This window comes from Nerophis lumbriciformis, linkage group LG11 (assembly GCF_033978685.3).
Source record: "Nerophis lumbriciformis linkage group LG11, RoL_Nlum_v2.1, whole genome shotgun sequence".
Lineage (NCBI taxonomy): Eukaryota > Metazoa > Chordata > Actinopteri > Syngnathiformes > Syngnathidae > Nerophis > Nerophis lumbriciformis.
This window is the reverse complement of record NC_084558.2, coordinates 40397734-40420827: the sequence shown is the minus strand read 5'-3', so window position 1 is coordinate 40420827 and position 23094 is coordinate 40397734. Positions and strand designations below refer to the sequence as shown.

Sequence of the window (23094 nt, the reverse complement as noted above, 5' to 3'; positions counted from 1 at the left end):
ACTTTTGAGCCCACAAAAAACAAAGTCTAATCTGCAAACAAAATAGCTTTAATTCTTAAATGCTGAACGCCATACTTGTGTGTCTATGTACAACTTGGTTGTGTTGTATTGTCTTATTATTTGAGGTGAATGTGTTGGTTGTATTCAGGAGTGATTGTACAATGATATGACTATTGTGATACGCAGTGAAGGAAAGCCAGTTCTTAAGCGCCAGAAGGCGTGTCCACTGTTCAGCTGATGTGTATGCACAGGGCATCAACAATGTGTCTGCATGCACGGACAATTTGCGGCAAAACCTCGTCGACTGTCATCCATTTTTAGCAAAAAGCCTGATGATGGTGTGTGCGCCGCTTCTCAGGGCGTTTGCGAGCTTAAAGCCGCAGCGTAGCTTATAGCAGCTGTCGACAGGAGGCGGGAGGTGCGGCGAGCGAGGCCCTTATGCGGCCTGACGTGGAAATTATGTTTGCATTTTCATTTTTTGGAGCGCTACCGGTTGTCATGAAACTCGGGCTGACAGTTCCTAACCACCAGGCAGCCAGTGCGCCCCTCCCTCCTCCTCTTTGGTTGGCGGGACAGATGCTAGCCTGTTAAGTCGTGTGAGTCTGCTGGCGCCCGGCGATTGCAGGCGACAGATGCCAGGACCGGCGAGGTCGCTGTTTGAACACTGCTGTCAGTGGGCCGCCTCAAGCAACGTGCCTGACCTTTAGTGTAAGCGAAGTGGGGGGGTGGAGGTAGGACTAATAATGAGCATAGCTAGCACTCACAGCTCCTAAAGGTGACGCATGCAAAAGAAAGATTTTTGAGGAAGAAACAGGAAGCTATTTACTGTAAATGTGCTTTTGATGACATAAGAAAATAATCTAATTACTGTGTATGGCAGGCTGGCATACTAGCGCTACATTTGTTTAAATACGTTTCAAATGGTAGAAAAGTATAATTTCTTTTATTTATCGATTTAAAAAAAAAAAAAAAGACGATTAAAAATATAAATAATGTAGCTAGCTGGCTAGCATGTTAAATGGCTAGCTATTAGCTTTCACTGCATTAGTCTTACTAATTCAATAGTTGAGTAATTCAAGTAGCAGTTATCTGATTTATCCAGTTTGATTCATGACTTAATGCCAAATAGCTTTTAAATTAATTATATTATTTATTTTGCAGCTAACCAATATGCTACTGTACTGCTAGCGATCTAGCTTTAAATTACTCAAAATAAGTAATTTTGGACAAAATACAGTACTATATATGGTTGAAAGTAAAGTTTTTGCCAATTATCCACTTCAAAACTTTAGGGGAATGGTTTTGAAACGTGAAATTAGGGCTATATAACATACATATAACAATGTCTAGCTAGGTTACTGTTCATCAGACTGCCTATCACTTAAAATGTGTCAAAAATAATGCTGTATAAATAGTCAAATTCAACACTGTTACCAGCATTCTTTATGACTTTATACTTCATGCTAGGATTAGCGTGCACATTTTTTAAAAGCTAATTTTGATGTGTATGCATCAAAATGAGATGTGTACGGCATGACGCCTCAGAGTCATGCCGTAAGTCATCGACTAATTGACACATGCTAACAGTTAGCATATGTCAAGTACCAAAATGTATGACTCTGGGGTATACGGTTGCAAAATTAGCATGTGTCAAGTACCAAGTTATATGACTTTAAGGTGAACAGCTGCAAAATTGGCAAAAAAAAGTGTAAAATTAGCTAAAAAAAAAAAGTTATCATACTAACAGTTAGCATATGTCAAGTACCAAGTTAAATGACTCTGGTGTATATGGTTGTAAAATTAACTAAAAACAAGTTAGTCTGCTAATATCAGCATGTGTCATGTACCAAGTTAAATGACTCTGGAATATATACGGTTGTAAAATAAGCCACAAAAAAAGTAAGCATGTGTCAAGTACCAGGTTACATGACTTTAAGGTGAACGGCTGCAAAATTGGCTAAAACAAAAAGTGCTTACAAAGCTTACAAAGTTAGCAAACTAACAGTTAGCATATGTCAGGTACAAAGTTAAATGACTCTGGCGTATACGGTTTCAAAATTAACTAAAACAAGTTAGCCTGCTAATATCAGCATGTGTCATGTACCAAGTTATATGACTCTGGAATATATACGGTTGTAAAATAAGCCCAAAAAAAGTTAGCATGAGTCAAGAACCAAGTTATTGGACTCAGGAATATATACAGTTGTAAAATAAGCCAAAAAATGTTAGCATGTGTCAAGTACCAAGTTATATGACTCGGGAATATATAGGGTTGTAAAATAGGCAAAAAATAAGTTAGCATGTGTCAAGTACCAAGTTATATGACTCTGGAATATATACAATTGTAAAATAAGCCCCAAAAAAAGTTAGCATGTGTCAAGTACCAAGTTATATGACTCTGGAATTTATACAATTGTAAAATAAGCCCCAAAAAAAGTTAGCATGAGTCAAGTACCAAGTTATATGACTCGGGAATATATACGGTTGTAAAATAAGCAAAAGAATAAGTTAGCATGTGTCAAGTACCGAGTTATATGACTCGAGAATATATAGGGTTGTAAAATAAGCAAAAAATAAGTTAGCATGTGTCAAGTACCAAGTTATATGACTCTGGAATATATACAATTGTAAAATAAGCCCCCAAAAAAGTTAGCACGTGTCAAGTACCAAGTTATATGACTCTGGAATTTATACAATTGTAAAATAAGCCCCAAAAAATGTTAGCATGAGTCAAGTACCAAGTTATATGACTCGGGAATATATACGGTTGTAAAATAAGCAAAAAAATAAGTTAGCATGTGTCAAGTACCGAGTTATATGACTCGAGAATATATAGGGTTGTAAAATAAGCAAAAAATAAGTTAGCATGTGTCAAGTACCAAGTTATATGACTCTGGAATATATACAATTGTAAAATAAGCCCCCCAAAAAGTTAGCATGTGTCAAATACCAAGTTATATGACTCGGGAAAATATATGCTTTTGTAAAATAAGCCAAAAAAAAGTTAGCACGTGTCAAGTACCAAGTTATATGACTCAAGAATATATACGGCTGTAAAATAAATGATAAATGGGTTATACTTGTATAGCGCTTTTCTACCTTCAAGGTACTCAAAGCGCTTTGACACTATTTCCACATTCACCCATTCACACACACATTCACAGCAGTGAGCAGCAGCGGCCACCGCTGCTGCTCACTGCTCCCCTCAAGGGTGATGGATCAAATACAGAGAATAATTTCGCCACACCACGTGTGTGTGTGACAATCATTGGTAATTTAACTTTATTGTGGCTTTTATAAATGACATTTTCTTATAGCTTTACCTTGTTTAACTGCACCTGTTGCCTTTTTTGTTGCCACCACATTAACGTCTCTTTTCTTTGCTTTTCCTAGCAAAAAACACCTACAATGGCTACATCAAATCAAGTAAGTTTGCTTTTCCTTGTTCATTCCTCCACCATCTGTGTTGTTTGGCCTCTTGGCAGCAGATGGCGCTGCTGCATCACAAAGTAGTGCAACACAACCTGAGTCCAAGGGCCCAAAAACAAACATCAGGGATTGATAAAGCTGAGTCATAGTTGAAGAGTAAACAGAGTACACAATATTTGAAGGTGCGTGTCTATTGTGGCTTTCCTTGCCGCTAATCCGCATTGTCGTCGCTCCTGTGGCAGGACAGTTCCCGCAACACCTGAAAGCATACTTACTAATTCATGCCTTACATCATAAATACAAAAGCCGGCGTCCACGCTTCCAAATGGTTAAGTGGTGTTTAATAAAAATGAGTTTTTATTCAATTATTCAGGTATTAGCATTCTTGTGCCAGAAAGAATTAAAAGCTTTAATGATGATAAGATGTTTTATTCAAGTGCACACACAGCGCAGGACTTATTCACGTCACCTTAAATCAAACCTAGGCTGATGTGATGAAAAATTTAAACTGTTTTGGGTTAGATCCCCTCCCAAAATGACATAATAGATCTAGTGTAAGACTTTTACGCCCCTTTTTAAGGCTACTTTTGATCAAATTTTTAGATTTTAACAAAGTGCGACTACATAAGTGGTGCCCTTCCTTATGCTAAAATGCAAAATGTATCAAATGGTTAAAGATTTTTTTTTTTTTAAATAAAATTGGTGGTATAGTTTGGTTGGTAGAGTGGCCGTGCCAGCAACTTGAGGGTTCCAGGTTCGATCCCCGCTTCTGCCAACATAGTCACTGCCGTTGTGTCCTTGGGCAAGACACTTTACCCACCTGCTCCCAGTGCCACCCACAATGGTTTAAATGTAACTTACCGTGTTTTTCGGAGTATAAGTTGCTCCGGAGTATAAGTCGCACCGGCCGAAAATGCATAATAAAGAAGGAAAAAAACATATATAAGTCGCATTTTTGGGGGGAAATTTATTTGATAAAATCCAACATCAAGAATAGACATTTGAAAGGCAATTTAAAATAAATAAAGAATAGTGAACAACAGGCTGAATAAGTGTACGTTATATGAGGCATAAATAACCAACTGAGAACGTGCCTGGTATGTTAACGTAACATCTTATGGTAAGAGTCACATACATCAATGAAATAATCAAACACATTTAAAACAACAAGCCGACAGGTGAATGAACAAAAGGCAAACAAGCCAACTTACTCTGACGAACAAATAACGATTGTGTAAGTAACGCTGAAAAAAACAAGCAACTAAAAGGACAAACTAGGTAACTACACTTGCGAGCAAACAAACTAACTCACAAACTAAGTAACTACAACAAACCATAACAAGCAAGAAAATGAGTGGACGAACAAACAAGAGAAGAAAAGGATAAACTAAGCAACTACGAACTAAGTAAGTAAATAAATAACTACAACAAACTATTACAAACAAGTAAATGAGTGGAGGAACAAAGAAGAGAGGAAAAGGACAAACTAAGTAACTAACAAGGTATAAATCGACCAAGTTGTGTACTTAGACGAACAAATTGAGTAACAAACGAGTAAACAAAACGACAGACTAAATAACTACCGCATTTTTCGGAGTATAAGTCGCACCCGCCGAAAATGCATAATAAAGAAGGAAAAAAACATATATAAGTCGCACTGGAGTATAAGTCGCACTTTTGGGGGAAATTTATTTGATAAAAGCCAACACCAAGAATAGACATTTGAAAGGCAATTTAAAATAAATGAAGAATAGTGAACAACAGGCTGAATAAGTGTACGTTATATGAGGCATAAATAACCAACTGAGAACATGCCTGGTATGTAAACGTAACATATTATGGTAAGAGTCATTCAAATAACTATAACATATAGAACATGCTATACGTTTACCAAACAATCTGTCACTCCTAATCGCTAAATCCCATGAAATCTTACACGTCTAGTCTCTTACGTGAATGAGGTAAATAATATTATTTGATATTTTACGGTAATGTGTTAATCATTTCACACATAAGTCGCTCCTGAGTATAAGTCGCACCCCCGGCCAAACTATGAAAAAAACTGCGACTTATAGTCCGAAAAATACGGTAGATATTGGGTTTCACAATGTAAAGCGCTTTGAGTCATTAAAGAAAAGCGTATATAAATATAATTCACTTCATTTCAATTCACAATTGAACGCTGATTAAGATGTTTTACTTGATATTGTAAAGTCAGTTTTTGATTGGATTGTGTACCAACTAATGTGGTTAAGATGAAAAAAAACATGCAAGGATGGAGCGTCATGCAGAATGACATCGCACGTTCGTTTAGCCAAATATTAGCATGTTAGCTGTCAGGTAGAACATGTATTTTATTCATCGCACACGTATCAAACATCGCTAACATGTTGCGGTGTGACACCCTAATGGAAAAGGGCAGAGGGGGGGTGAGAGGCTTCAACAACAACAATGTCTGCTCACATCTTCTTGGCGGCTTCGTCAATATTTCATGTCTCACAGCTGACATCTGCACCGATGCCTCATTAGTGCACAATTGTACACATGCACACGCTGCTGCTGCTGCTGCTGGTGCTGGTGCTCGCTGCGCCACAGGCAGGCTGCGTTGCAAAGTGGAGCCTAGGGCCGAGAGAGCCCACCTGGCTCCACCTGGGGCCCGGAGAACCAGCGAGGCCCGGAGTGGAGGGTGGGACCTGTAAGCTTGCCCTCGTGCAAATATTTGACTTTAAAATGATATTTGGTATATTAGAAGTATCTACTGGGTATTTGTCTTGTCATTTTTACAGTTATTTATCATTACAAACTCTCTGACCACGACAAAAAGTGAGGGAAAGTATTTAAGTAGAAAACTAAATAAGTACCATATTATATATACGATTGATGAGGTCTATTTTATTACAATTATGATTTTTTTCTACATTTAAAACACTTCCTGGTGGTCTACATAACATGTAATGGTGGTTCTTTGGTCATTGTTTTACAGATAATCTTCAAGTCGCTTTCTGTCCGTCTCTTCAGGACGTCACATTTTGTGGGCGGTCTTATTTAGTGACGTGAAGTGAATTGAATTATATTTATATAGCGCTTTTCTCTAGTGACTCAAAGCGCCTTACATAGTGAAACCCAATATCTAAGTTACATTTAAACCAGTGTGGGTGGCACTGGGAGCAGGTGGGTAAAGTGTCTTGCCCAAGGACACAACGGCAGGGACTAGGATGGCAGAAGCGGGAATCGAATCTGGAACCCTCAAGTTGCTGGCACGGCCACTATACCAAACGAGCTATGCTGCCCCCATTTACGTGCCTCCATTATGACTGTGTTTTCTCCGCACCATCTTTGTTGTACAGGTAGTTTTCTGCGGCTCCATAGCGAGTCTACTGACAGATATAAGTTAGAACTAGAACTAACTAGAGAAAAAGAAGACGATCATTGACAACGGCGCAGACCGCAAAGGCGAACGTGCACACATTTTCGGGACTTATGCAAATCCCAAGTACACAAAAGCAGGTACCAATTGGTAGGAAAAGTTGGTTTTGCATAATATTGCGAAACAAAATGCCAGATAATGTCTCCTAATAGGTGCCATTTGGGGTCCTTATACACACACCATAATAATACCCTTATATTGAAGCACAGTACGTCTGACTGTGCTAGCCGTAATGGTCCACGTTCCATCACGCGGTGCGGCTTCATAGCTTACCAAAGTTGCGCTAAAACATTTTGACAGATTTTTAAGCGCCCTGTGCAATGTTCTATATTCTCAATGAAACATCAACGTTTTGGTGTTGCTTGCTTACGGGTACTTGCTAGTGTCATTTATTGAACAGGCTTCATCCAGCAGTCCTTATGTGTGTGACTACCATCTGCTGGTCACACTTATTACACCTTGTATGACATAAAATTGCTTTGAGGTCTGTAAGATCAGAAATAATTTGTACATTAGGTGCACTGTCAATTTTTGAGAAAATGTAAGGACTTTAAGTGCGCCTCATAGTCCGAAAAATATGGTAACTGACTAAAATGAACAAACTAGCAAGTACAAAAAATACTGAACAAACTTAAGGAACAAAGTAACAAACGGCGACAGTCAAACTACAATGAAAACCACATTGTTAAGCAAGCGAAAATCCAAAAATCTTAAAGAGAAACGCTGCTATAAAAAATAAGGTGCACTTTGGAAAATTCAACAGAACTGAAAAAAAACCAAGGCACTCTCTTCTTCAGTTAAAAAGTCTTTAAATATTTACAACATGTCTCAATTGAGCTTTTTTATCTAGTAAGTGAGCGATTGAATCAACAAACTTCAATCACTTCGCTTGAAAGACCGGACTAATTAGCTAAGTAAGAAAATACGTAACCAAGTATGACAAACAAACAAACAAGCGACTACACGAACCCCTCACTATGACAAACAAGAAAACGAACTGATCCATTTAAGTAACTCCAAAGTAAACGAACAGACTAAGCAACTGATTGAGACAAACAATCAAGCAAAGGCATGAACAATAAGTAAGTATGACGACCAAACGGGCAACGGACAGACAAGTTTCTACGAACAAACAAACTGCTCACTCTGACAAACAAGCCAGCAAACTAACTGAATAAGTCACTAACTACCGGTACAACAAAAAACTACAATGAGCTAATGAACAGAAACTACTACAAACAAACCTGTAACGACAAACTAAATACTGCAACAAACTACAATGAGCTGACATAACTATGAGCAAACGAGCTAAGTAGCTAACCAACCAGACCAAAAAAGTAAACTAACGGACAGATGAAATGAGTCGTCATAACGACCACCAACTAACTACAGTGAATGAACAAACGACTACGAACAAGCAAAGTAACTATCAGAGGGGTTAAAGTAACTTTACCACCACTAACTACAATATAGAAATAGATAACTACCAACAAGCTTGATAAGCAACTAATGAAAATGAAAATAAACGTTGCTGCAATATTCAGTTTTTGCTGCCCTCATTCTCCTCTTCAATAACATCTGTTGGACACGGGCCCTCATTCTCCCTGTTGTCTGTGTTTTGTGTGTCCCTGCACAGTTTGAAGTCAGCAAGCGCCATAATTGTCTTTTTTTCATTCTTCTGCTGTATGTCCTCATCCTGACATCTCACATCTCATCTCTTTGAGGGTACTCCTTACTTGTTAAGGCTCCATCATGTCCTCCCTGTCGTTGCAGTCGAGGAGAACCAACAGTCGGTGCTGTCGCCGAAAAAAAAGCAGCGAAACGGCGGCATGAGGAACTCCCCCAACTCCTCGCCAAAGACAATAAGGTAAGGACACACATCACTGTATCAGCTAAGCAGCAAACAAGCCCAGTATTCACTTATTCATTTCATTCCCTGAGGTTTTATTTTGGCCCAATAAATGCTGCACTATGTCCACCACTGTAGATATACTACATAACTTTGTTTGGTGCCGAGCGACGACTGCTCTGTTGGGGTTTTAGAGCTGCTTCATGCTGTGGGCGAAAACAGCTTTGACATGAAATGGGCCTGGATGTGCAAAATACTCAACTGTGCGAAAACAGGCTAAAATAACCCCCATAGAGCAGGTTATTTCTGTAAACAGAAATGTTAAAGGGGAACATTATCACAATTTCAGAAGGGTTAAAACCATTAAAAATCAGTTCCCAGTGGCTTATTTTATTTTTCGAAGTTTTTTTCAAAATTTTATTCATCACGCAATATCCCTAAAAAAACCTTCAAAGTGCCTGATTTTAACCATCGTTATAAACACCCGTCCATTTTCCTGTGACGTCACATAGTGATGCCAATACAAACAAACATGGCGAATAGAACAGCAAGGTATAGCGACATTAGCTCGGATTCAGACTCGGATTTCAGCGGCTTAAGCGATTCAACAGATTACGCATGTATTGAAACAGATGGTTGTAGTGTGGAGGCAGGTAGCGAAAACGAAATTGAAGAAGAAACTGAAGCTATTGAGCCATATCGGTTTGAACCGTATGCAAGCGAAAACGACACGACAGCCAGCGACACGGGAGAAAGCGAGGACGAATTCGGCGACTGCCTTCTAACCAACGATTGGTATGTGTTTGTTTGGCATTAAAGGAAACTAACAACTATGAACTAGGTTTACAGCATATGAAATACATTTGGCAACAACATGGACTTTGAGAGTGCAGACAGCCCATTTCAGGCGCGCTAAGAACATATATTTTTCCACGATTTCAGCACTCAGGTTAACCATACCTAAATAGACACAAAATACTGACATACCCTCATCCGCTCTCTTTTCCTGAAAGCTGATCTGTCCAGTTTTGGAGTTGATGTCAGCATCTGCTTTGAGTGTCGCAGGATATCCACACATTCTTGCCATCTCTGTCGTAGCATAGCTTTCGTCGGTAAAGTGTGCGGAACAAACGACTGACCATTTCGTCGGCTTTCCCCACAGCCTCGTATTTTGAACAAATTTCGTCCAATTTCTTGCCACTTTCGCATCTTTGGGCCACTGGTGCAACTTGAATCCGTCCCTGTTCGTGTTGTTACACCCTCCGACAACACACCGACGAAAGTGAGAAAATGGCGGATTGCTTCCCGATGTGACGTCACAACGCTCCAAGAGCAAATAATAGAAAGGTGTTTAATTCGCCAAAATTCACCCATTTAGAGTTCGGAAATCGGTTAAAAAAATATATGGTCTTTTTTCTGCAACATCAAGGTATATATTGACGCTTACATAGGTCTGGTGATAATGTTCCCCTTTAAAAAAAATAAAAATGTATCAAATAAAATATAAGTTATAATAGATAATAGCACTAAAATACAATATAATCATAAATAAAATACATGTAAATAAAATACAATTATTTAAACTTTTTAAATTAAATGTAGTTTTTGTAAATGCATTTAAAATTATGTAAAATACATATTTTACAATAATAACATAAAAATAATTCTTAAATCTTTAAAAAAAAAAAAATCTAAATATCTTAGGTTCTCATTTTAACTTTTGATTAACTCTGTAGCACTTTTCAAATCTCATAAATATGACATGCTTTATAAATACAAATTATTATGGCAATAAAAATACAATAAAAATAATAATGAGGATATTTCTATCTAAATATATATAACTTATAAGTTAAAATGATATATAATTGTATTATTTAGTTGTATATCACAAATTTAAAAATAATTTATCTGCAATGCTGGAAGTTGCCCAAATTTTCCTTGCAAAAGACATCCAAATAACTCCAAGTAATCTTCACCTTCATTTTAACTTCTTTTTACACTTGGATGACAGCAAACAAAGTGGGTTGGTGGGATGTTCTTGGCATCCGAGAAGCACACGCTACGGAGCGCCAGTCTCTGCTGGCCTGTTTTCACTTCAAGCCTGCCAAGAGGTTTGAAGTGACAAGCGCAGACTGGCGCTCTTAAAGCGGCGTGGCACTAATGACAGCAGCAGCCAGTCAGGGAGCTTCCACGGGATGGATGGCCCCGGGCTATTCTTCTCTTGTCGGATCCCACCGAGCCGCTCTCGGCACGTGACGCCGCAGATTATACGTATCCGCCGGCGCCATGAAAGGCAAATTCAAATGCTACCTTGCTTTTATCTTGTCCCATATAATTACATCGTTGCTTATTGATTCAGAGTGGAGATAGTGCCGCTCTTTGTCACAAGGGGCGATAATTGGCATTGTCGTTAAGTGGCGGCGTCATCAGGATGGAGGCTACGGCAAGAACCGTTCCTTTTGGTTGACGCTGCAGCTTTTCACTTGGCTTTTAGACAGTAAATCAACAAAGGTTTTACACTTAACACCATAGCACACAGCATGTTGAAATAGAAAGATAAAACAAATACAAAAGTATTTAAAATATTCATGGAAATAGTGCCTACTGGTAACTACAACAAACAAGCAAGGTAACTAACTAAAGTAACAGACACTAAAATGAGCTAACAAACAAAAAGGACAAAATAAATAAATAAGGCTAACGAAACAGCGGAAAAACAACAACATACTCTGCCCTTTTGTTTTATTTGTATTTACAAATTACAACATTAAAAAACAGCTACATCAATGAAATAATCAAACACATTTAAAACAACAAGCCGACAGATGAATGAACAAAAGGCAAACAAGCCAACTTACTCTGACGAACAAATAACGATGGTGCAAGTAACGCTGAAAAAAACAAGCAACTAAAAGGACAAACTAGGTAACTACACTTGCGAGCAAGCAAACTAACTCACAAACTAAGTAACTACAACAAACCATAACAAGCAAGAAAATGAGTGGACGAACAAACAAGAGACGAAAAGGATAAACTAAGCAACTACGAACTAAGTAAGTAAATAAATAACTACAACAAACTATTACAAACAAGTAAATGAGTGGAGGAACAAAGAAGAGACGAAAAGGACAAACTAAGAAACTAACATGGTATAAATCGGCCAAGTTGTATACTTAGACGAACAAATGAACATACTCGGTAAACAAATTGAGTAACACCAACAAACAAACGGGTAAACAAAACGACAGACTAAGTAACTAACTAGAATCTACAAACTAACATACCGACTAAACAAACAAACATACTACAAGGAGGAAAAGCGGACGTGTAGACAGGTTGTAGAGGACGCTAAAGGCAGTGCCTTTAAGGCACGCCCCCAATAATGTTGTCCGGGTGGAAATCGGGAGAATGGTTACCCCGGGAGATTTTCGGGAGGGACACTGAAATTCGGTAGTCTGCCGGGAAAATCGGGAGGTTGAAACCGATACCGATCATTTCTGATATTAAATTTTTTTTTAACGATATTATCGGACATCTCTAGTTTTAATTCATCGACTAAATTGTCAATTAATTTCACCATTATTTTCGTCAACCTGCATTTGTTTTGACTCGTTTTCGTCCTATTTTAGTCAGGGGTAAATCGGTCGTTGACGATAACTAAGACGAACATTTTTAGTCAACAATATTAACACTGCCTAAAAGCCACCAACTAAAGTGCCCACGACTGTATACTAGGAATAATAATACATAAAAGTTGCGCTGCCTGGATAGGGATTGTCTGTTGTAGCCTAAGGGGGACTTCACCGCAACAACAAGCGAAGCTGAGTGTGTACTCACTCAATCAAACGTATCTACAGAGTATGTGCGGCCTGCAGGCCTTTGTAAATAAGTAATGGTTGGCAGATTGGCTTTGGCTTTGAAGAACAAGACTTTGACAGTTTGCATGACGGCCAAGGTCGAATAGCAGTCTTGCAATGAATCCATGCAGGAACAGGAACATGCTAGCTTATCCTTTAATGTGTCACTTTATTTTCCTACAACTTCATTTCTGCGCTCATCATAAGGGTGTTGCTGGTCCTGCATGGAAATTCCGAAGTCAACTTCAACATCCACCTTGAAGGGGTCACAGGACTCGCCTAATTGTACCGCGTAGCGTTTGGCCAGACGGCACCGCGCTTGTCACGTGGACGTCATGTCATGTCTGCCTGCAATGTGTGGTAGTGACAGGCCGTCATGGCTGACAGTGAGCGATCGGCGTGCTGGCGGAGCGCCGCCTCGGCCGTCACGAGCGCGCGGAACGAGTGAAGTGACAGCGAGCCGGCGCTCAAAACATTGGACTTATGATGAAATATTCAGCCCAGGTCTGAAACTACTAAATGCTTTTACGTTTCTTAGGCGTAGCAGGATGATGAGAGTCACTAAGTCATAAGAAATACTACTGTATGGTATGGCCAGTCAAAGATCCTCTACATGACAGGAGTGTTCTGCTCTTCTTTCAAGGACCGACTGAAATCTGCTTTATAAGAGGAACAACGTTGCTGTTTTTAGAAATCTGCTGCAAAAATGTTGGTTAAAGGCCTACTGAAATGCGATTTTCTTATTTAAATGGGGATGGCAGGTCCATTCTATGTGTCATACTTGATCATTTCGCGATATTGCCATATTTTTGCTGAAAGAATTTAGTAGAGAACATCGACGATAAAGTTTGCAACTTTTAGTCGCTGATAAAAAAGCCTTGCCTGTACCGGAAGTAGCAGACGATATGCGCGTGACGTCACAGGTTGTGGAGCTCCTCACATCTGCACATTGTTTACAATCATGGCCACCAGCAGCGAGAGCGATTCGGACCGAGAAAGCAACGATTTCCCCATTAATTTGAGCGAGGATCAAAGATTTGTGGATGAGGAAAGTGAGAGTGAAGGACTAGAGGGCAGTGGGAGCGATTCAGATAGGGAAGATGCTGTGAGAGGCGGGTGGGACCTGATATTCAGCTGGGAATGACTAAAACAGTAAATAAACACAAGACATATATATACTCTATTAGCCACAACACAACCAGGCTTATATTTAATATGCCACAAATTAATCCCGCATAACAAACACCTCCCCCCTCCCGTCCATATAACCCGCCAATACTACTCAAACACCTGCACAACACACTCAATCCCACAGCCCAAAGTACTGTTCACCTCCCCAAAGTTCATACAGCACATATATTTCCCCAAAGTCCCCAAAGTTACGTACGTGACATGCACATAGCGGCACGCACGTACGGGCAAGCAATCAAATGTTTGGAAGCCGCAGCTGCATGCGTACTCACGGTACCGTGTCTGCGTATCCAACTCAAAGTCCTCCTCGTAAGAGTCTCTGTTGTCCCAGTTCTCCACAGGCCAATGGTAAAGCTTGACTGTCATCTTTCGGGAATGTAAACAATGAAACATCGGCTGTGTTATCCAGCACACCAGTCAGGGGGTGCATTCTACGGCAGGGTGCGTTATCCAGCACAACACCTGCCGCAATACACCGCTTCCCACCTACAGCTTTCTTCTTTGCTGTCTCCATTGTTCATTGAACAAATTGCAAAAGATTCACCAACACAGATGTCCATAATACTGTGGAATTTTGCGATGAAAACAGACGACTTAATAGCTGGCCACCATGCTGTCCCAAAATGTCCTCTACAATCCGTGACGTCACGCGCAGACGTCATCATACCGAGACGTTTCCAGCAGGATATTTCGCGCGAAATTTAAAATTGCACATTAGTAAGCTAACCCGGCCGTATTGGCATGTGTTGCAATGTTAAGATTTCATCATTGATATATAAACTATCAGACTGCGTGGTCGGTAGTAGTGGGTTTCAGTAGGCCTTTAAAGATCGTCTATATCAGTGTTTTTCAACCTTTTTTGAGCAAAGGCACATTTTTTTCATAAAAAAAATACGGAGGCATACCACCATCAGAAAACGGTAAAAAAATGAAACTCCACCAGGTTGTCGTGCTTTATTTTGAGTTTGTTGTTGTTTTCCTGTGTGTAGTGTTTTAGTTCCTGTCTTGCGCTGTTATTTTGGTGGCTCTTCCTGTTCTGTTGGTGTTTTCCTGTAGCAGCTTCACGCCTTCCTTTAAGTGCTATTGCCTGACCTGCTTTCTATTGGCAAACAAGACTATTTCAGTTGTGCGGACGCTTTCCTTCTTTGTGGGGACATTGTTGATTGTCATGTCATGTACGGATGTACTTTGTGGATGCCGTCTCTGCTCCACACGCTGTAAGTCTTTGCTGTCGTCCAGCATTCTGTTTTTGTTTACTTTGTAGCCAGTTTGGTTTTACTATAGTTTTGCATAGCCATCCCTATGCTTCATTGCCGTTTCCTTTCCCTTTTGTTCATTTTTGGTTTAAGCGTTACATACCTTTTTACTTGCACGCTGTCTCCCGCTGTGCTCTGCATATTGGGATCACGACAAACCATCCTCGACCTTCTACAAAGCAATGAACTACCTGCTGCCACCTACTGATATGGAGTTTTACATGGTTACCCTGCCGAGCTCTACACAGCATAGACAATAGACAACGGCACATTATTTGCAGATTATAATTATTGATTTGCAAATAATATTTTTAGGACCAATTAGGTAACATTGCATAATTTCCCATGGCACACCAGACAATTTCTCACACTAGTGTGCCGCGGCCCAGTGGTTGAAAAACACTGGTCTATATGACAGGAATGTGCTGCTGTTTTTACAGACACACTGCCAAAACGCTAGTTAAACATCCTCTATCACAGATCCGAAGCAGCTTTGCTCTTTTTAGAGACAGACTATTAAGTACTAGTCAAAGAATCTCTCTGTAAATAGTTATTCTGCTGTTTTTACAAATCTGTTAAAAAAAAGCTTGTCAAAGATCTTCAATACTGTATCACAGCAGTGCTCTGTTCCTTTTAAGGACCTACTGTAAAAGCGCTTGTCAAAGATCCTCTCTATATGGAGTGTCATTCTGCTGTTTTTGGGAATATGCCAAAAGAAATGTTGGTCAAAGATCCTCTATATGACAAGAGTGTTCTGGTCTTTTTTTTTTAAAAACCTACTGAAAAAGCGCAAGTCAAAGATCCTCTACAGTATATAAGAAGAGCCACATTGCTGTTTTTAGAAATATGCTGCAAACATATTGGTCAACGATCATCTATACAACAGAAATGTGCCACTGTTTTTACGGACCTACTGCCAAAACGCTAGTTAAACATCCTCTATCACAGATCCGAAGCAGCTTTGCTCTTTTTAGAGACAGACTATTAAGTACTAGTCAAAGAATCTCTCTGTAAATAGTTATTCTGCTGTTTTTACAAATCTGTTAAAAAAAAGCTTGTCAAAGATCTTCAATACTGTATCACAGCAGTGCTCTGTTCCTTTTAAGGACCTACTGTAAAAGCGCTTGTCAAAGATCCTCTCTATATGGAGTGTCATTCTGCTGTTTTTGGGAATATGCCAAAAGAAATGTTGGTCAAAGATCCTCTATATGACAAGAGTGTTCTGGTCTTTTTTTTTTAAAAACCTACTGAAAAAGCGCAAGTCAAAGATCCTCTACAGTATATAAGAAGAGCCACATTGCTGTTTTTAGAAATATGCTGCAAACATATTGGTCAACGATCATCTATACAACAGAAATGTGCCACTGTTTTTACGGACCTACTGCCAAAACGCTAGTTAAACATCCCCTACCAAAGATCCAAGTAGTAATCTGCTGTGAAAAATGTTAATCAAAGATGTTCTACATGATCAAAGCACTTTTCTCTTTTTAAAGAGACTATAAAAGCACTAGTCAAATATCCTCTCTGAAAAGAGTCTTTTTGCCGTTTTTCGGCATCTGGTAAAAAACAAAATACTTGTCAAAGATATTTTATATGACAGAAGGGATCTGTCAGCTTCCTTTTCAGGCCTGACTATAAAAACACTAGTTAAAGATCTTCATTATGAAGAGTTATTGCATTGTTTTTAAGAGAATCACTGTGGGGGAAAAAAGTGCTAGTCAAAGATCCTCTATATGACAGGAGTGTTCTGCTCTTTTTTAAGCACCTACAAAAGAGCACAAATCAAAGATCTTTAATTTAAGAGGAGCCACATTGCTGTTTTTAGAAATCTGCTGCAAACATATTGGTCAAAGATCATTGATATGGCAGAAATGCGCTACTGTTTTTACAGACCTACCACAAAAACGCTAGTTAATCATCCTCTATATGACAAAAGTGATCTGCTGTTTCTGGGAATCTGCTGCAAAAAATACTCATAAAAGATTCTCTATACGATCGGAACACTTAGCTCTTTTTAAGAACTGTAAACGCGCTAGTCAAAGATCCTCTATATGAAGAGTCATTCTGCTGTTTTTATGAATCTGCTGCTTTAAGATCCAAAATGCGGCATTTTGCATTTGAACATGTTGACAAATTTAGTGTGAGACTATTTGTATAAAACGGTCATGATAGCAGGCTGCTGTTTTTCGGGAATCTGCTAAAAATGCTAGTCAAAGATCATCTACAGTACAGGCCAAACGTTTGGACACACCTTCTCATTCAATGTGTTTTCTTTATTTGCATGACTATTTACATTGTAGATTGTCACTGAAGGCATCAAAACTATGAATGAACACATGTGGAGTTATGTACAAAAAAGGTGGAATAACTGAAAACATGTTTTATATTTTAGTTTCATCAAAATAGCCACCCTTTGCTCTGATCACTGCTTTGCACACTCTTTGCATTCTCTCGATGAGCTTCAAGAGGTAGTCACCTGAACGGGTTTTCACTTCACAGGTGTGCTTGAAGCTCATCGAGAGAATGCCAAGAGTGTGCAAAGCAGTAATCAGAGCAAAGGGTGGCTATTTTGAAGAAACTAGAATATAAAACATGTTATGTCAGTTATTTCACCTTTTTTTGTTAAGTAGATAACTCCACATGTGTTCATTCATAGTTTTCATGCCTTCAGTGACAATCTACAATGTAAATAGTCATGAAAATAAAGAAAACACATTGAATGAGGAGAAGGTGTGTCTAAACTTTTGGCCTGTACTGTATATTATAGGAGTGCTTTGTTCCTTTTAAAATACCTACTGCAAAAGCGCTAGTCAAAGATCCTCTATATGACAGAAGCACTTTGTTCCCTTTGAAGACCTATTGCAGAAGCACTAGTCAAAGATTCTCTACATCAGGGGTGTCCAAACTTTTTGACTGGGGGGCCGCATTGGGCTTAAAAAATGTGTGTATGTGTGCGTGTATTAGGGCTACAACAACTAATCGATTAAATTCGATTATACAAATAGTTGGCGATTAATTTAGTCATCGATTCGTTGGATCTATGCTATGCGCATGCACAGAGGCTACTTTTTTATTTTTATTTATTTATTTATTTATTTATTTTTATTTATTTATTTTTATAAACCTTTATTTATAAACTGCAACATTTACAAACAGCTGAGAAACAATAATCAAAATAAGTATGGTGCCAGTATGCTGTTTTCCCCCCCAATAAAATACTGGAAAGGATAGAAATGCAGTTTGTCTCTTTTATCCGATTATTAATCTATTAATCGAAGTAATAATCGACAGATTAATCGATTATCAAATGAGTTGTTAGTTGCAGCCCTAGTGTGTATATATATATATAAATATATATAAAGACTATTCACATGAGTACATAATACTATAATAAGATAATGGATATCCGATTAATATTTATTATAACCGAATATTAAGGGTATGTGAAACTCCTAGCTTGTTTACTTCGATGACGACCTCCTTAAGGTTTTTTAATCAGTTTAGAAATATCAAGCAGCTAAAATGCGCTATGGATAAGTGTGGAAAGAGGGTTTTTCATTTGTCCCATCATCCCTTGTAATGAATTTAAATAGGTGTAATTTTCGTTTTTTTGATATTTAAAGATATTTTTTTCTAATAATGTCCACAAAGTTCAATGAGCAGGTTGTGTGATGTGTGACCATGTTTGTTAAATTTTTGTGCTGGTGAATTTTTTATTTTTTTTGTTGCCAATGACTAGGGAAGGTTGTTTGGATTGGATCATATACATTAATGCTATGCTGACTTTCAAGTACAATTAATGGCTTAGTAACTTTCATTGGCCACCAGACGGCGACAAAATGGCAGCTATTAGACCACCGGCTATTTGTACATGATATAAATGCACCGCTTCAACCATATTGCTTATTGAACCCGTGCTGACTAGTGGGCCAAATTGAAGGCGCCGGCAGGCCGCATTTGTCCCGCAGTTAGAAAAAAAAAGTCATTCTGCTGTTTTTAGGAATCTGCCAAATAATGCTGGTCAAAGATCTATACATTCCCTTTAAAGACCTACTGCAGAAGCACTAGTCAAAGATCCTCTCAGTGAAGAGTCTCTGCTGTTTTTAGGAATCTGCTGTTTTAAGATCCAAAATGCTGCGTTTTGCATTTGAACATGTTGACAAATTTCGAGAGAGTGACTTTTTGTATGAACTCCTACTAAAAGTGTCATTCAGACAGGCTGACAAGGGCGGCGTAGTGAGTGATGTAACCGCTAGTTTTCTGTGCCGAGTCCGCCGCCAACAGCAGACGTTTTTCATCTGAGGCAATAACATTTGTCTTGTGACTTATTGCTCGCTGAGCTGCAAGAAGAAAATCAAAGAGCAAATACTTTTGCTGAGTTTATGATTTATTTGGCTGGAAACACCAACAAAACTGCACTGTAGACTCAGTTTTTCACCACAAAATATGCTATTTATGAGTTAGGAGATTTAACATATTTCAAACTAACATGATTATATGCAAACTAATATTTGACATTGTTTTAGATGAAAAGTAGGACACCTGACAGATGAGGGACAAAGAGGTTAGTCTTGGCTGTGGTGCAGCCTTAGGGATGCTAGTTTCATGCATACTTAACATGCTACTTAACGTTAGCATTGTTACGGAGGAGCCCATATGGACCTTTTCTAAAAGGTTTTGGACGGGGACAGAAGGCTGCTGTCTGGGCTCCTCAACAAGACGACGTCTAGTCCTCACTTTGATGTGCAGGCTGTTTGAAATGCAAATGCACCTGTGTTGCTCCCTCAGCTGATAACTGCTGTCCTCTTCTGCATGACTTCAAATATGGCCTTTAAAATGCTCCCAGGTCGTAATGCAGAGAAGAACGTTGATATTAAAAATGTAAAAAACGTATTTTCCTTTTAACAATGCAAATGTGCCTCATGTAGCTTTCGTTTGAATCTTACAAGTGTAAAAAGAAGTAAGCCACTGTCAATACTCGGACCTAAAAACAATTACCGTATTTTTCGGACTATAAGTCGCAGTTTTTTTCATAGTTTGTGACTTATAGTGTGACTTATACTCAGGAGCGACTTATGTGTGAAATTATTAACACATTACCGTAAAATATCAAATAATATTATTTAGCTCATTCACGTAAGAGACTAGACGTATAAGATTTCATGGGATTTAGCGATTAGGAGTGACAGATTGTTTGGTAAACGTATAGCACGTTCTATATGTTATAGTTATTTGAATGACTCTTACCATAATATGTTACGTTAACATACCAGGCACGTTCTCACTTGGTTATTTATGCCTCATATAACGTACACTTATTCAGCCTGTTGTTCACTATTCTTTATTTATTTTAAATTGCCTTTCAAATGTCTATTCTGTAATTGGCTTTTATCAAATACATTTCCCCCAAAAATGCGACTTATACTCCAGTGCGACTTATATATGTTTTTTTCCTTCTTTATTATGCATTTTCGGCCGGTGTGACTTATACTCCGAAAAATACGGTAATTTTATTTACATTGTCATTGGTCATACAAGTGTAAAAAGAAGTTAACCTCTTGAAACAGGAGTAGTGTTGTCCCGTACCGATGCCAACATATTTTTTAATACTTTTTAAAGCGAAAGGGACCACAATAATGTCATTATTGGCTTTCTTTTAACTTAAAGTCTTATCATACATTCAACATGTTTCTTATTGCTGTAATAGAAGACTTTTGGCGTTAAATAAGATAGTGAACAAACTAAATGACTTCTCTTTTTTAGCAGTAAGTAAGCAAAGATCGGCTCCTTATTTGGCTGCTGATTTATGCAGTAACATATTGTGTTTCCCATTTTATTATTTTGTCAAAATTATGAGCTACAAACGGTAGAAAATGGATTATTAATCTACTTGTTAATTTACTGTTAATATTTGTTTACCTTCTGTTTTAACATGTTCTATCTACACTTTTGTTAAAATGTAAAAAACATGTATTCTTCTGCAATTAGGATACTTTACATACGTTATGGGTGATACTAGACATTTGGGTATACAGCTTTGATTGATTGATTGATTGATTGAGACTTTTATTAGTAGATTGCACAGTACAGTACATATTCCGTACAATTGACCACTAAATGGTAACACCCGAATAAGTTTTTCAACTTGTTTAAGTCGGGGTCCGCGTAAATCAATTCATGGTACAAATATATACTATCATCATAATACAGTCATCACACAAGTTAAACATCAGAGTATATTCATTGATTTATTTACATTATCTGTACTTGGTATCGTTACAGTTGATATTTGTATAAATCCACCCATTTGTTTACATTCAGGAGCGCTATCTTGCTGTTAGCTATTGTATCCTCCTACGGTGTATAGTGAAACATGTTTAGCTATTCCTTGGCATGCAGGAATGATACTTGTAAGAAACTTTATTTGTCGCCGTGGAGGTGATGGTTAGTAGGGCTGCGAATCTTTGGGTGTCCCACGATTGGATTCAATATCGATTCTTGGGGTCACGATTCGATTCAAAATCGATTTTTTTTTCGATTCAACGCGATTCTCGATTCAAAAACGATTTTTTCCCGATTCAAAAGGATTCTCTATTCATTCAATACATAGGATTTCAGCAGGATCTACCCCAGTCTGCTGACATGCAAGCAGAGTAGTAGATTTTTGTAAAAAGCTTTTATAATTGTAAAGGACAATGTTTTATTAACTGATTGCAATAATGTAAATTTGTTTTAACTATTAAATGAACCAAAAAAATGACCTATCTTATCTTTGTGAAAATATTGGACACAGTGTGTTGTCAAGCTTATGAGATGTGATGCAAGTGTAAGCCACTGTGACACTATTGTTCTTTTTTTTTTAAATTTTTTATAAATGTCTAATGATAATGTCAATGAGGGATTTTTAATCACTGCTATGTTGAAATTGTAACTAATATTGATACTGTTGTTGATGATATTAATTTTTTTCCCACTACTTTTGGATTGTTCTGTGTCGTGTTTGTGTCTCCTCTCAATTCAATTGATCTGTTTATTGCAGTTCTGAGTGTTGCTGGGTCGAGTTTGGTTTTGGAATTGGATTGCATTGTTATGGTATTGCTGTGTATTGTTTTGTTGGATTAATTAATAAAAAAAAAAAAAGGAGAAAAAAAAAAAAGGAAAAAAAAAAAAAAAAAAATAAAAAACATAGATTTTAAAAAAAAAGACAATCGATTCTGAATCGCACAAAGTGGGAATCGCGATTCGAATTCGAATCGATTTTTTCCCACACCCCTAATGGTTAGTGGTTTAGAAATAGCTAAAACACTGTGGCGGAACGGCGGTGGAGGTTAGCGGATGGCCGTTACGCATCCAATGGAAATCCGGGTTCAGATTTGAACACTGTGGTCTTCCAAGTGTAAAAATAAGTTAACCATTTGATTATGCTTAAAAAAAAACACATCAACAAATGCAAAAGTTAGTCGCGTCACAAAGGTTACCTTTTAACTAACCATCCAAAAATCGCTGCCGTTGTGTCCTTGGGCGGGACACTTCACCCTTTGCCCCCGGTGCCACTCACATCGGTGAACTGAATGATGAATGATAGGTGGTGGTTGGAGGGGCCGTTGGCGCAAATTGCAGCCACGCTTTCGTCAGTCTACCTCAGGGCAGCTGTGGCTATGAAAATAGCTTACCACCACCAGGTGTGAATGATTGATGGGTTCTACATGTAAAGTGACTTTGGGTACTTAGAAAAGCGCTATATAAATCCCAGTCATTATTATTATTATTAACATTCTCCAATCGTCTTGCAAGTGTAAAAAGAAGTTACCGCTTTTAATACAAATTGGTTTAACTCCGCTTATGCTGAGGCGTACCTTTGGTGTATAATCTTCTCTTTCTAGGTACTTTTAACAACAACGTTGAGATTGGTTCTTCTTTTGGACGAAATAGCACAAAAAGGCCAAAGAAAAAGTATTGTCACGTGAGATATGCTAACATTTCACGATAGTTTCATGATAGTTTGTAAATGACACGACCTCAGTGGTGTTTGATTTGAGGTGTTTCCCAGCATTTAAAATGGGGGGAGGCGACGGCGACATT

At 38.3% G+C, this 23094-nt stretch overlaps 1 protein-coding gene across 6 annotated transcripts in view; it reads left to right on the top strand.

Annotated features, from left to right (window-relative positions):
* Positions 1–23094, top strand: part of LOC133610392 (calcium-activated potassium channel subunit alpha-1a-like) — a 142258-nt gene that overhangs the window by 94894 nt on the left and 24270 nt on the right. For all 6 annotated transcript variants that reach the window (XM_061966597.2, XM_061966598.2, XM_061966596.2 and 3 more), the window contains 2 exons: positions 3394–3426; positions 8630–8723. In XM_061966597.2, coding sequence (XP_061822581.1) covers positions 3394–3426; positions 8630–8723 — 127 coding nt within the window. The remainder of the gene's footprint in view (positions 1–3393; positions 3427–8629; positions 8724–23094) is intronic.